The 14,252-nt window shown below is 44.0% G+C and overlaps 1 protein-coding gene across 1 annotated transcript in view; it reads right to left on the reverse strand.

The window, feature by feature from the left end:
* ATRNL1 (attractin like 1) overlaps positions 1-14,252 on the reverse strand; it is an 859,416-nt gene that overhangs the window by 388,741 nt on the left and 456,423 nt on the right. Inside the window, exons 22-23 of the mRNA XM_040361535.1 lie at positions 6,405-6,499; positions 1,343-1,421 (exon numbers count right to left, since the gene is read on the reverse strand). Of these exons, the coding sequence (XP_040217469.1) occupies positions 1,343-1,421; positions 6,405-6,499 (174 nt within the window). The remainder of the gene's footprint in view (positions 1-1,342; positions 1,422-6,404; positions 6,500-14,252) is intronic.

Here is a 14,252-nt window from a genome sequence, read left to right on the forward strand (position 1 = left end):
ACCCGCCGAAGAGGACACCCGACCCGCCAAAGACGGACGCCGGTCCCGCCGAAGAGGACACCCGAAGCCGCAGAAGGACGCCGGACCCGACGAGGCCGCCGCGCAAGACACCAAAACTGTAAGTACAAAAAAACAAAAAAACATTTTTTACACAGGATTGGGGGCCACTTTAGGGGTGCGCGGTATACGCGGGAGCGCGTTATACCGCGATAAATACATTTATAAAGCACCCCCATCCCCCCGTGCTTGCACACAAAGGCAAACCAATGCAACAGTCCTGCATGTGTAAACAGCGATCGCACCACACATGTGAAATATCACCGCAACCGCCAGAGCAAGAGCAATAGTTCTAACACCAGACCCCCTGTGTAGATCCAAAGTGGTGATCTGTAAAGGCTTTTAAAGCTTCGCCTATGGATAATTTAACGTGCCGTAGTTTGTTCCACGGGCGTGCGCAACTTTACAGCATGACATGTTTCAGTATTTATTTACTTGGGTTTTATATTGTGTCTGTGTGCACTAAACAATATAATAATGTGTTACCAAACAATTTATATTTAAAAAAAAGACACCATGCAAAAATATATATAATGTTTGTGGGTTCCAAGTAATTTTCCAAGGAAAAAAAAAAAACATTGATTTAAATAGGCCTGGTCTAAAAGCGGTTGTAAACCGCCGTACGTTCTTTTTTTTTTTTCTTACCTGCAAGGCACAGGCATAATGTGCTAGCATGCATCGCATACTAGCACATTATGTGAAACTTACTTGAAAACAAAACCTTCCAGCGATGCAATGTCATCACTGGAGACAGCTCTGAAGGAATGGCGCGGGTGGTCGTTCCTTCAGAGCGCATGTGCCAGTGATGTCACTGGCTGCATATATAATAAATATACACCGTTTAGGAGATATTTAAACTACCTATAGGTAAGCCTTATTATAGGTTAAATTTAAAGGGGTTGTAAAGGCACTAAACCACAGCTCATTTCTCTATCTGCAACGTAGAGAGCGTGCTGACTCTCCTGTGGTCCAAGGGAAGGGGGCGAGCACGACACTCCACACCAGGGAGAAAGCCTCGTATTACTGTGTGGAGTTACAGACAGAAGAACAGGAAGTGAGGATTTCTCAGAAGAAATAAGGACATTTAAAAGCAAAATGGAAGGATGAGGTAAGTGAAGGAGGACTGCACTAAGGTAAAAGAAGCTATTTAGGAAAGAAAATTGTACCTTTACAACCCCTTTAAAGATGGAAGTTTACTTCCTCTTTAAAATGGTTATGGAACAACACAGAAAATATACCAAATGTGCATCATCTCAGAGCATGGGCTCACAGTGACTGATCTTACCTGTAGATCCGATGGACCACGTGATGTTGAGGTTAAAATTGTTGGATGCATTAATAGAAATATCCAAATTCTTGTTTGACTGGAAAGAGAAAAAAAAAAAACATTGTTTGAACCAGATAAGCTAAACTCTTCATGTCTTTAACCACTTAAGACCCGGACTAAAATGCAGCTAAAAGGACCTTGCAATTTTTGCGATTCGGCACTGCGTCACTTTAACTGACAATTGCGCGATCGTGCGACGTGGCTCCCAAACAAAATTGGCGTCCTTTTTTCCCAAAAATAGAGCTTTCTTTTGGTGGTATTTGATCACCTCTGCGGTTTTTATTTTTTGCGCTATAAACAAAAATAAAGCGACAATTTGGAAAAAAATGCAATATTTTTTACTTTTTGCTATAATAAATATCCCCCAAAAATATATATATATAAAAAAAAAAAAATTTCCTCAGTTTAGGCCGATATGTATTCTTCTACCTATATTTGGTAAAAAAAAAAAAACGCAACAAGCGTTTATCGGTTGTTTTGCGCAAAATGTATAGCGTTTACAAAATAGGGGATAGTTTTATTGCATTTTTAATAATTTTTTTTTTTTTACTACTAATGGTGGCGATCAGCGATTTTTTTCGTGACTGCGACATTATGGCGGACACTTTGGACAATTTTGACACATTTTTGGGACCATTGTCATTTTCACAGCAAAAAATGCATTTAAAATGCATTGTTTATTGTGAAAATGACAATTTCAGTTTGGGAGTTAACCACAGGGGGCGCTGATGGGGTTATGTGTGACCTCAAGTGTGTTTACAACTGTAGGGGGGTGTGGCTGTAGGTGTGACGTCATGGATTGTGTCCCCCTATAAAAGGGATGACACGATCGATGACGCCGCCACAGTGAAGAACGGGGAAGCCGTGTTTACACGCGGCTCTCCCCGTTCTTCAGCTCCGGGGAGCGATCGCGGGACTCAATCCGCGATCGGGTCCGCGAGTCCCGCGGTCAAGGAGCTTCGGATCGGGTCGCGGTAGCGCGCCCGCGACCCCACGGCTGGGCTTAAAGGACAACGTACTTATACGTTGATGTGCCCAGCCATGCCATTCTGCCGACTTATATCGGCATGAAGGGGTCCTTAAGTGGTTAATGTTATACTGTATTATATCAAAATATATGATCACCTCGAATCCAAATGACCAATGCACACATTCACACTGCAATCTAGCAATCAGTTGTATAGCTCATTAAAACAATCATAGAATCACACTATGATGTGTGTGGCTTTAAAGGGTAACTCTCTTTCATGGGGAAAAAAACCTGCAAATAAAGAAATAATAATATAGCGTATACAATAGAGACTCAAGTCATATTTTAATTGAAACTTATTTAAAAATGACCTTTTCTTTTCAATCTGCAGTGCTGTAGTTTTCTGTAAAATGCTATATGGCTACCTGGAGGTGATCTGTACACAGAATGGGGCAGATCCACAAAGGAAGTACGCCGGCGTATCTACTGATACGCCGGCGTAATTTCAAATTTCCCGCGTCGTGTCTTTGTTTTGAATCCTCAAAACAAGATACGACGGCATCTGGGTTAGATCCGACAGGCGTACGTCTTCATACGCCTTCGGATCTTAGATGCAATTCTTCGGCGTTCGCTGGGTGGCCTTCCTGTGGTATTCCGTGTCGAGTATGCAAATTAGCTATTTCCGACGATCCACGAACGTACGAGCAGCCGTCGCATTCTTTTACGTCGTTTCCGCTCGGCTTTTTTCGGTGTATAGTTAAAGCTGCTATTTGGTGGTGTACGCAATGTTAAGTATGGCCGTCGTTCCCGTGTCGAATTTGAAAAAAATTATTTTGTTTGCGTAAGTCGTCCGTGAATGGGGCTGGACGTAATTTACGTCCACGTCAAAACCAATGACGTCCTTGCGACGTCATTTAGCGCAATGCACAGCGGGAAATTTAGGGAGGGGGCATGCGCAGTTTGTTCGGCGCGGTGATGCGCTTCATTTAAATGAAACACGCCCCCTACTCACCGAATTTGAATTCCGCGCCCTTACGCCGCGAGAGATACACTATGTCGCCGTAACTTACGGCGCAAATTCTTTCAGGATTCAAACCAAAGCCAGGTAAGTTACGGCGGCGTAGCGTATCTCAGATACGCTGTGCGGGTGGAGATCTTTGTGAATCTGCCCCAATGTATACTGAACTCCCCCCAGAAACATAATTTCCTGCTTGTGTGATTAGCTCACTGATTTTCCCAGAAGTCTGCACTAAGATACGAGTCAGGTTTAAGGCATCCCCTGCAACAAAAATTTCATTTTTGGTGAGATACTCCCAATAAGAACATGTCTAAAGGGTTGCAGACCCTGCAGCTTTCCTCATTAGAGCCCTGCAGGTGCTGTAGCTGATTGATAAATATAAAACAACTCCTGATAGACCCACTCGGCACTCAGAGGAACAAACAGGGATTTCTTCAGAACAACAAACGGTAGGAATCGGCAACAAAGTTTGTTAAAATCCTTGTAATGTACATAGATCACCCAGAGGGGAATGTTTATTTCTCAACAAAAGTGGAGTTACTCTTTAATGTCTACTAAGCATACTGAGAGGCGTGAGTGCAGCCTGACACCCAGTGACATCACACACACCAGTGCCCGGTTCAGCTCAGCAGGAGATCTGGAAGTAATAATAACTAAATTAGCAACACGAGAGGAAGAGAGCGCCAGGGCGGAAATTACATCCTGCAGTATTAATAAGGATGTAAAATAATGTGTGCGCATAACAACCAATCACACAGAGACTGTGCAGACACAGAACATGTACATAGTATAGGATGACAGGGGGAATTGGGAGCATGGGAGAGATCTGTCTGCTACGAGTCATACAGTGGACAAGGGCAACTTTGTGAGGAACTACAACTCCCAGCATATAGCGTCATCATATCTGTCGGCAGAGGTAGTTAAAGGTTTGTGCTCGAAAAAAATTGTTTTTCGGGTGAACCTCCACTTTAACAATGACATCTAACCACAAAGGTTCAAAAGGCGCTATCATCTTATTCCTCCTGATTTAAAGGGGAAATTTATAATCCTACAAATGATTTTCTGATTTTTAGATACATATGTGAATTGCTTAAAGTAAATAATCAAATCAATTTGAACCAGTGATTTAGTTGGTGTTTTGAGACAGAGAGACACAAACTACTGCAGGAAATCTCACCATTGTGGGAGGGGCAGAGACACAAACTACTGCAGGGAAATCTCCCCATTGTGGGAGGGGCAGAGACACAAACTACTGCAGGAAATCTCACCATTGTGGGAGGGGCAGAGACACAAACTACTGCAGGAAATCTCACCATTGTGGGAGGGGCAGAGACACAAACTACTGCAGGAAATCTCACCATTGTGGGAGGGGCAGAGACACAAACTACTGCAGGAAATCTCACCATTGTGGGAGGGGCAGAGACACAAACTACTGCAGGAAATCTCACCATTGTGGGAGGGGCAGAGACACAAACTACTGCAGGAAATCTCACCATTGTGGGAGGGGCAGAGACACAAACTACTGCAGGAAATATCCCCATTGTGGGAGGGGCAGAGACACAAACTACTGCAGGGAAATGTCACCATTGTGGGAGGGGCAGAGACACAAACTACTGCAGGAAATCTCACCATTGTGGGAGTGGCAGAGACACAAACTACTGCAGGGAAATCTGACCATTGTGGGAGGGGCAGAGACACAAACTACTGCAGGGAAATATCCCCATTGTGGGAGGGGCAGAGACACAAACTACTGCAGGAAATCTCACCATTGTGGGAGGGGCAGAGACACAAACTACTGCAGGGAAATCTCACCATTGTGGGAGGAGCAGAGACAAACTAGTGCAGAAAATCTCACCATTGTGGGAGGGGCAGAGACACAAACTACTGCAATAAATCTCACCATTGTGGGAGGGGCAGAGACACAAACTACTGCAGGAAATCTCACCATTGTGGGAGGGGCAGAGACACAAACTACTGCAGGGAAATCTCACCATTGTGGGAGGGGCAGAGACACAAACTACTGCAATACATCTCACCATTGTGGGAGGGGCAGAGACACAAACTACTGCAGGAAATCTCACCATTGTGGGAGGAGCAGAGACAAACTACTGCAGAAAATCTCACCATTGAGGGAGGGGCAGAGACACAAACTACTGCAATAAATCTCACCATTGTGGGAGGGGCAGAGACACAAACTACTGCAGGAAATCTCACCATTGTGGGAGGGGCAGAGACACAAACTATTGCAGGGAAATCTCACCATTGTGGGAGGGACAGAGACACAAACTACTGCAGGGAAATCTCATCATTGTGGGAGGAGCAGAGACACAAACTACTGCAGGAAATCTCACCATTGTGGGAGGGGCAGAGACACAAACTACTGCAGGAAATCTCACCATTGTGGGAGGGGCAGAGACACAAACTACTGCAGGAAATCTCACAATTGTGGGAGGAGCAGAGACAAACTAGTGCAGGAAATCTCATCATTGTGGGAGGAGCAGAGACAAACTAGTGCAGGGAAATCTCATAATTGTGGGAGGGGCAGAGACACAAACTACTGTAGAGAAATTTCACCATTGTAGGAGGGGCAGAGACACAATTATCACCATTGTAGGAAATGTCACAACCAACACTTGTCCAGGACTGAAATCTTATTTTTTAGGTGGGAGAACCTATTGATATTCTTTTACTCATTTACAAAGATGTAAAGATTTCAGATATCTTTCAGTTCCTGATATAAATCCTAACTTCTTCCTTCGTTCTAAATGTGTCTTGGTAGCTGTGAATAACTCGCAGAGTTCAGCCTCTCCTGTCATCACATCCTCAGTTTTGTCAAGTCCGTCACCCACTGATGACATCTGGGATGTGACTCAGGGACCACAGTCCAAATGGAATTTGTGAGCCCATCTGCGGCACAGGCCAGGCTGCTGGCTAATTATGGATAATCACAGACACATGACAATGCTGTGAGGGCCAGCTATGGACACAGACCGACGTCCAGTGGCAATGACGCGTTGGATGTAGCAGCTCACCTGCTCAGGGTTGGCAATGAAGTTGATGGCTGTGTGGTGACGATCATCCTCCTGGATGAGGCTGAAGGTGAACTGATAGTCAATCAGAAGACTGTCTGTGGAAAAACACCAGAGATCCAAAATTAGAACATGAGAGTGTCCATCCACCTACACAGTAACAGTGCTACATCACTCAATATATGAAGGATCATCAGAAAAACACACACAAATATATAAATATATATAAAAGAACGCCTGAAAAAAAATCTGCCTGCTCACGTCGTGTTTCTTTTATTACACCATATGCGTATTAAAGTAATATAAACCCTACCTGGATAACATTTAGTTTGCTTCATGCAATGTGTATTATTAAACATTCATCAACAACAGAGAAAGGTGCTACTACCCCAGATCAATGAGAATCTTCCTGAGCTGTCGGGTGCAGGATGTGCAGTTGCTCAGCTGTCAATGTAATGAATAGATAAAAAGACAATCCGCAACACCATACATGCTCTTAAATCAGTCCGGATTTATTGTATCTCCATAAAAGATGAGTGTGTACAGCATTATTATTATTAAACCCGCATCCTCCTCAAAATATATTCATTTAGTCACCTACATTTTCATTTTCCAATGATAACAATTTTTATTCTGTATATATACATAGTACAGTCCTCTTTTCACCTTTGTTACATCTCAGGGTTGCTGATCTCCTGCAGCCACGTCTCCAGTGATGGCTGTATGGCATTTTTTTTCAGGGTTTTCTGAAGGGGACAACAATGGAGCATGTTTGCGTGACAATGCAGGAACACAACTGTGGGACAGGATCAGAGAGTTGCCACCCTATAACTGAAGCAGTGGTGGAAATACCAGGGTCGCAAAGGCTGCACTTGTGACCAGGCCCTGGTGTTCCGCCACCAAAGGGGGACCCCAAGATGGCAGGAACCCAAGATTTGCAGTCCAGGGACCTCGCCTGTGGAATGCACTACCAACCACCATCCGACTGGAGTCAGACCACTTGGCCTTCAGGAGAAAGATTAAAACCCATCTCTTCTGAGGTCAAGGGGTTCCTTACCCATGAAATGGATACAGCGCCCAGAGGCGATTCAGTTCGCATGTGTTGCGCTTTACAAGTCTCTCACTCACTCACTCACTCAGGAAGGGGGCTGCAGCAGGACATGTGAACGGGTACAGCTGCGGGACCGTACAGCTTGGTTCACACTGCTGCGACCCCAAACAAATGCAACTTGCTTGTGATTTCATTGCATCATTTGTAAATTAACACTCCAGTATATGGGACTCAAATAGCACCAAAGTCGCAAAAAAGTAGTGCAGGGACCTTGTTTATTTTGATGAATGCTGCAAATTTAACAAGATTGAAAATGACTTTTGAAATTACAATAACATATTAAACATTATATGAGATTTGAGTTATTAGGTTTACATCTACGCTAAAGCAGCCTCTTGCTAGTATAACAAATCAGGCGAGTCTTTCTGATGCCGCGTACACACGATCATTTTTCAGCATAAAAAAAAACGTTGTTTTTCAGCATGTCTAAAAAAAAAAGACGTTTTCCCAACTTCATCATTAAAACGATGTTGCCCACACACCATCGTTTTAAAAAAATGATCTAGCAAAGCGCGGTGACGTACAACACGTACGACGGCACTATAAAGGGGAAGTTACATTCGCCTTTGGGCTGCTTTAGCTGATTCCGTGTTAGTAAAAGACGATTTGCGCTTTTCTGTCTGTTACAGCGTGATGAATGTGCTTACTCCATTATGAATGGTAGTTTTACCAGAACGAGCGCTCCCGTCTCATAACTTGCTTCTGAGCATGCGCAGGTTTTTTTCGTCGTTTTAGCCCACACACGATAATTTTTTACAACCCAAAAAACGACATTGTTTAAAACGACGTTAAAAAATGCAGCATGTTCGAATTTTTTTTTTGTTGTTTTCCAGAACCTGAAAAATGATGTGAAGCCCACACACGGTCATTTTAAATGATGTTTTTGAAAAACAACGTTTTTTTCATGCTGAAAAAGCCTATTTTCAGGCGTATCTAGTTTTGTGAGCACGGCACATAGATACGACGGCGCATATTTACACTTATGCGGCGTATCTCGAGATACGTCGGCGTAAATGCTTTGTGAATCCGGGCCACACAGTATATATACTTGACCCTAGTTTATATGTATTCATGTGAGAAAGAGGACATTGGATTGTAAGCTTCATGAGTGCAGAGACTGATGTGACAATATATAAAGTTCTATGGAAATTGTAAGCGCTAGATAAATACCTGTAATAAATAAAATAGAGGCTGTCGTAGCCTTTGTACAAAGCGAGTTGCCACCCACCGGACAAATAATGCCGCGTACACACCATCATTTCTACGACCGACGTAACTTGCCTACGCCGTCGTATCGTGGGCGCATATTTACGCCGGGTGCATTTGCCGCTCCCATAGATTTTCTATGCACATATGCAAATGAGGGAGATACGCCGATTCACAAACGTAGTTGCGCCCGGCGCATAATATACGCGGTTTGCGTAAGTCGTACGTCCGGCGTAAAGTTATTCCCCATATAGGAGGCGCAACTGGTATGGTGCAAAGGTATGGACCAGGGAACACTTTATATATATAATTCGTTCCAGAAACATGCTTGTAATCCAAAGGTCTGCCGGACCCAATGATTGGCTCCCCCTCTGTCCAATTGACACGTGCTCCCAGTAACTAATGCACAAAATCACGTACATGTACAGTATATCTGCGGTTGACGGTCTTTAAGTGGTTAAATAACACCCTTTTATAGTCGACTGTCTGCTGGACACCTGTTTAATGAATAATTAGACTCACCTGCAGTTGAAGTCTTGTTAATTAGGATTTTGTTGTCTTAGGCCCCTTTCACATGTGCGGACCGTATGTCCGCATTTTCATCCATCCGTTCCCGGATGAAAACGGGACATACATTGGTCCCTATGTGATTGCAGGTGTCAGCGGATGAACATCCGCTGACACCCATAATCACCCGCCTCCGCAAAGATCCGATTTTGCGGACGGAAGAATATCCGATTCACGGTCCGTGTTCATCCGATCCCCCCATAGGGGAGAGCGGAGAAAAGACAGGGCGGTCCCTGCACAGTGTGCGGGGACCACCCTGTCAGCCGACGGCTCAGCGGGGGATTTTACAGAGAATCCCCGCTGAGCTGACGGACACACGGAGGCGGATCATTACTGATCCGCCCCGTGCGAAAGGGGCCCATCGGCCCCTTTCACACGTCAAGCACGCTTGGATCCACCTGTCCATTTTTCAAGTGGATTTGAGCGGGCCATCCATCGACTTCTATGGGGAGACGGATGTCAGCGGAGATGTGACCGCTGACACCCGTCTGCCATCCGATCCACTAAAATCAGACGTATGGCAATACGTTTGGCATCTGTCTTGGCAGGTTGGATCGGCTGAGATATGATGAAAACGAACATGCTGTCGGATCTCTCCATAGAAATCAGCGGCGATCTGACAGGCCCCTCCCCGCTCGGTGAGCATAGACGGACCTGTCATCCGCCGGCTTAGCGGAGATCCACAGAGCGATTACCTGCTGAGCTAGTGGACTCCGCTGAGTCAATCCTCCTTGTGTGAATGAGGCCTAAAATTTTGCTTTGCTCCTAAGACTTTCATCGGGGTGTATTCATTTTTGCAACATGGTCTTGAATAAATTTGTGTGTGCAAATTAAGACATTTTGGTTGCAATCAATGGTCCGCATTTGTGGGAGTATTTTGTAGTAGAGTGTTCCACAGAAAATGTTGATTCTAAAAGGAAAGGAAAGGTTTTCTGCCAAATCTGTTGGGGTGTACTCATTTATGCTAAGCACTGTGTATATATATATATATATATATATATATATATATATATATATATATATACACACATATACATATACACACACACACACACACACACACATATATATATATATATATATACACACATATACATATACACACACACAGCCCTCGAAAATTCCACTCTCCTGCACGCATTTTGCGAGTGGAAATTGAGGGCTGGCGAGGAAGGGCTGCCTGGCAGCGGGGGAGCACTGCCAGCATGTGGGTCATATGGGAGCCGTTCTCCCAGTGATCAGAGGGGAAGAGAGGAAAGCCGCTGCCTAAATAATCAGAGCACGGGGAACATAACAGTTTTCACTTCAATAGCTGTGTGTTCCCCGCCGCACGCCGTCACATACAGCCCCTCCTATTTGTCCAGGCACGTTGATAGACAGGGGGGTTACCTTGCGGGTGCATGACTCGGCCTTTGATTGACAGCAGTGGGAACCAATGGCTGCGCTGCTATCAATCTATCCAATGAAGAGCCGAAAAGCAATGGAGAGAGCGACGCGGGATACTGAAATTCGGGGCTTAGGTTAGTAAAACGGGGGTGGTGGTGGGGAGGCAGGGGGTTGGCTGGACAGTGTAAGGTGTTTTTTTCACCTTAATCCATAGGATGCATTAGGGTGAAAAAAGACGAAGGTTTACAGCCCCTTTAATGCATAGAATGCATTAAGATGAAAAAAAACTTCTGACTTTGCAACCCTTTTAAGAGTGAACAAACTGTCCATCGTCCCAATTCTTCACCTTCACCATGTCAACAAACATGTCCAGTTAGATTTGAACCTTCAGCTCGTGTCTCAGGGAAGAAAAGGATCACATCCAGGGGCGGACTGACAACTCATGGGGCCCCCGGGGAATAGAAGATTATGGGCCCCTCCCGGGCTTACAGATGGCCACCATGCCAGGAGGCAGTGCAGAGGCGGGGCAGCTAAAATCTCGAGATTTTCACATCAAAAGCATGTCGGTTTCAGACATATCAGGGACAGATGTAAAAAAAACAACACAGATTTTTACATAATGTCCCAGGCTTTACTGAGCCTGGCAACCCTCATGAGGCCCCCTAGTGGCATGGGGCCCTCGGGCAGTGCCCGAGTGCCTCAATGGTCAGTCCGCCCCTGATCACATCACACTTTGAAGATTTTGGCTCTATTTATTTTTTATTGAAAGAGCATATGAACTAAAACCAGTTTATTTTGGACTGAGTTAAAAAAGGACAGCAGAAAAAGGAACAGCGGCTTCAAGGAAATTACAAACAACGACCTTGGAAAATGTTCAAAACAAACTCTGAGATTCTAATATTGTTTCTACTCTAAGTGATTTATGTGATATAAATCAACACCCCACCCGACATTCTGCTCATAAATAATCCCTTAATAATAATAAAAAAAATAATAAAAAATAAAAAGAGGTATTTCACAACTTGTTCAAAAGTGTTCTCTGTACAACAACCTAGAATATGTCAGAGCTATAAACATGTATAATAATAGTGTGTGACCGTGATGGGACATTAAACAACGGTGGGACATTAGAGTGTACATTTTTGTGTATTAAAAGTCTTGCAAGCATACAGGTTGTATCAAAACATATTTACATATATATAAAAAAAATTTTTTAACTAAACTAAACAAAAACAAACAGGCTTACATCAGCAGATAACAAAAAACAAACAGCTTTTTGCCAAAAAGCATAAATAGAACTATATTACAAAGAAACATAATTGTATTAATAACAAACTACAAAAATTATGCAAAAAAAAAAGCCCTAACCTCTTCCTAAACATACCCTCAAGCTTAGAAACGATTACACATTCATCCCATGTACGCAGCCTTTTTTCAAAAATCTGATCCGATAAAAATCTAGGGGGCGTGAAAGGACAGAAAGAAAAGCCGCCTTTCCCAGAGACACCCAGAGACTGACAGACAGCAGCTATAGGAAACTGGCATTCCTCCACGCCTTTGTCCAGGCCCCCCGGTCGCCACCTGTCCTTCTCAAGACCCCGAATATTTCCAACCTCACCCAGAAAGTCATGAATGTCACCACCTCGACTGGAAGGACTTTTTTCCAAGTGGAAACCTGACACTGTGAACAGATTACTAAGGGAACTAGAAAAAGTGTCTCAAAATCAAAATCCCGCTGCGATTTAAAAGCCCCGTATGGCCACTCCGCATAACAAGCGGGAAAGGAAAAGGGATACCCAGAGCCCCACCCACCTGCTTATATTGAAAGGGCACTGAAGCAAGAAATGGTCCATCGTCTCTCCTCCACACTGCCACACTCCACTCTTGGACAACCACGGTTCTCCACAGACCGATGCTTCAAGTTGCCCTTTACATAAGAGTATGCCATGGAACTAGAGCCAGGCCAAATCCCAAAACTTTAAAGGGATTCTCTCCAGATTAATCAAAACACAGACCCTCCCTCATAACAGGGCCTGGGCAATCTCTCAAGGCCAGTGGTTTGCTAAAGGCAGATTCAACAATCCTCCTCTCTAGGATGAAAAATGGGGGAACTAATGCACACAAACCAACAAGGGATAAAATATACTAAAAATTAAAAAAGTAGCATACACCTAAAAAGTGTTCACACACTGAAAGGTATAACAATAAAAGGGGGGGGGGGGGGTGAGGGGGCGCTTACTATAAACATATTTTAAACTATATGAAATAGCGTGCATAAAACACCAAATAATTCAAGGGTGATAAATGACTCTTCATAGGAGGTGAAAATAATAAAATAACGCTGTTAAAAAGGAATTAAAAAGTGCGACAATCCAGTGCAGAAATGACCTGTGCAAAAAAATATAATATAAAATCTGTGTATGCAAAATACATACACTAGAATTTTTTTAGATAAAATTGTGCAATAAACTTTAGTGCAGAAAAAACTGTTCCAAAATAACATGCAAAATAATGCAAGTCCTTGTGCTGGAAAATCTCTAAGCCACACTCCACAGCAATGTGCAAATAAATCCAAACAGTGCAGAAGTATGCAAAATACATACACTAGAAAAAAACTCTCCAGGACCTTCGTAGGAAAAGGCTTAATTTCCTGAGGCACTGCTGAAGAATTTGTAGGTCATGGGGCCACCGGGAGCTTACCATGTTGGACCCTCAGGCTTTTCACTGGCCCACCATTCTCCCAGCTTTTTAGAAAAGGTCTAAACCAGGACTGAAAAATACCAACCCACCCAGGCGGTTCCTCTGCCAGAATGTTACCAATATGTGTTTAGAAAACACCAGAGAACAAAATAACACCAGGCTTACCATACCCATCTGCTTGAGAAAGGTATGTTACAGACCTCTTAATGAGGTTCAGTTTGTTCCCCAATAACAGTTGGAAGAAATATCTGTAGATCTTCGCAAAGAGAGGCACTGGCAAAGCACAGACAAAGCGGACATACAGAACTGGCAACCTTGGCATTGGCATCTTGTAGCCTGCTTTCCCAATTTGAAAGGCCGTAATCGCCGGGATACAAATTTGATGCCTAAAACTTTAATTTCCAGCCGGGGCTCTGGAAAGGTGTCCGGCAGCTCAAAGCCATTGCCTTCCTCTCCCATCCAGAAAAAAATACTTTTATCCTGATTGATCTTTAAGTCGAAAGTCTCAGCCTACTGCTTCATCACCAAGACCACCTCCTCTGCCTCCTCTATCCCAGAGATGAAAACAGACACGTCATCACCAGAGGCCACAACCCTCAAAGGGGGCTCACCAGGAATGCCCAAAGGCACCCCGCACAATGGTCTGCTCTCTAACCTTGGGATGAAGGGATTGATTGCAAACGCATATAGCAGAGGAAGAACACCCCTGACACACACCCGAGCCAAAGTCAAAGGACCGTCCGATCCAGGGGTCAAGTCCTGGGGAAAAAAGTGTGGGAACTCCCACTCAAGATCCACTCCCCCACCAAAAAAAAAAATATATACGTTCATATGCATAATTACTAACGCATGTTTTTTTTTTCTTCGATCCACTGTACCTT

Source organism: Rana temporaria, chromosome 8 (genome assembly GCF_905171775.1).
Source record: "Rana temporaria chromosome 8, aRanTem1.1, whole genome shotgun sequence".
Classification (NCBI taxonomy): domain Eukaryota; kingdom Metazoa; phylum Chordata; class Amphibia; order Anura; family Ranidae; genus Rana; species Rana temporaria.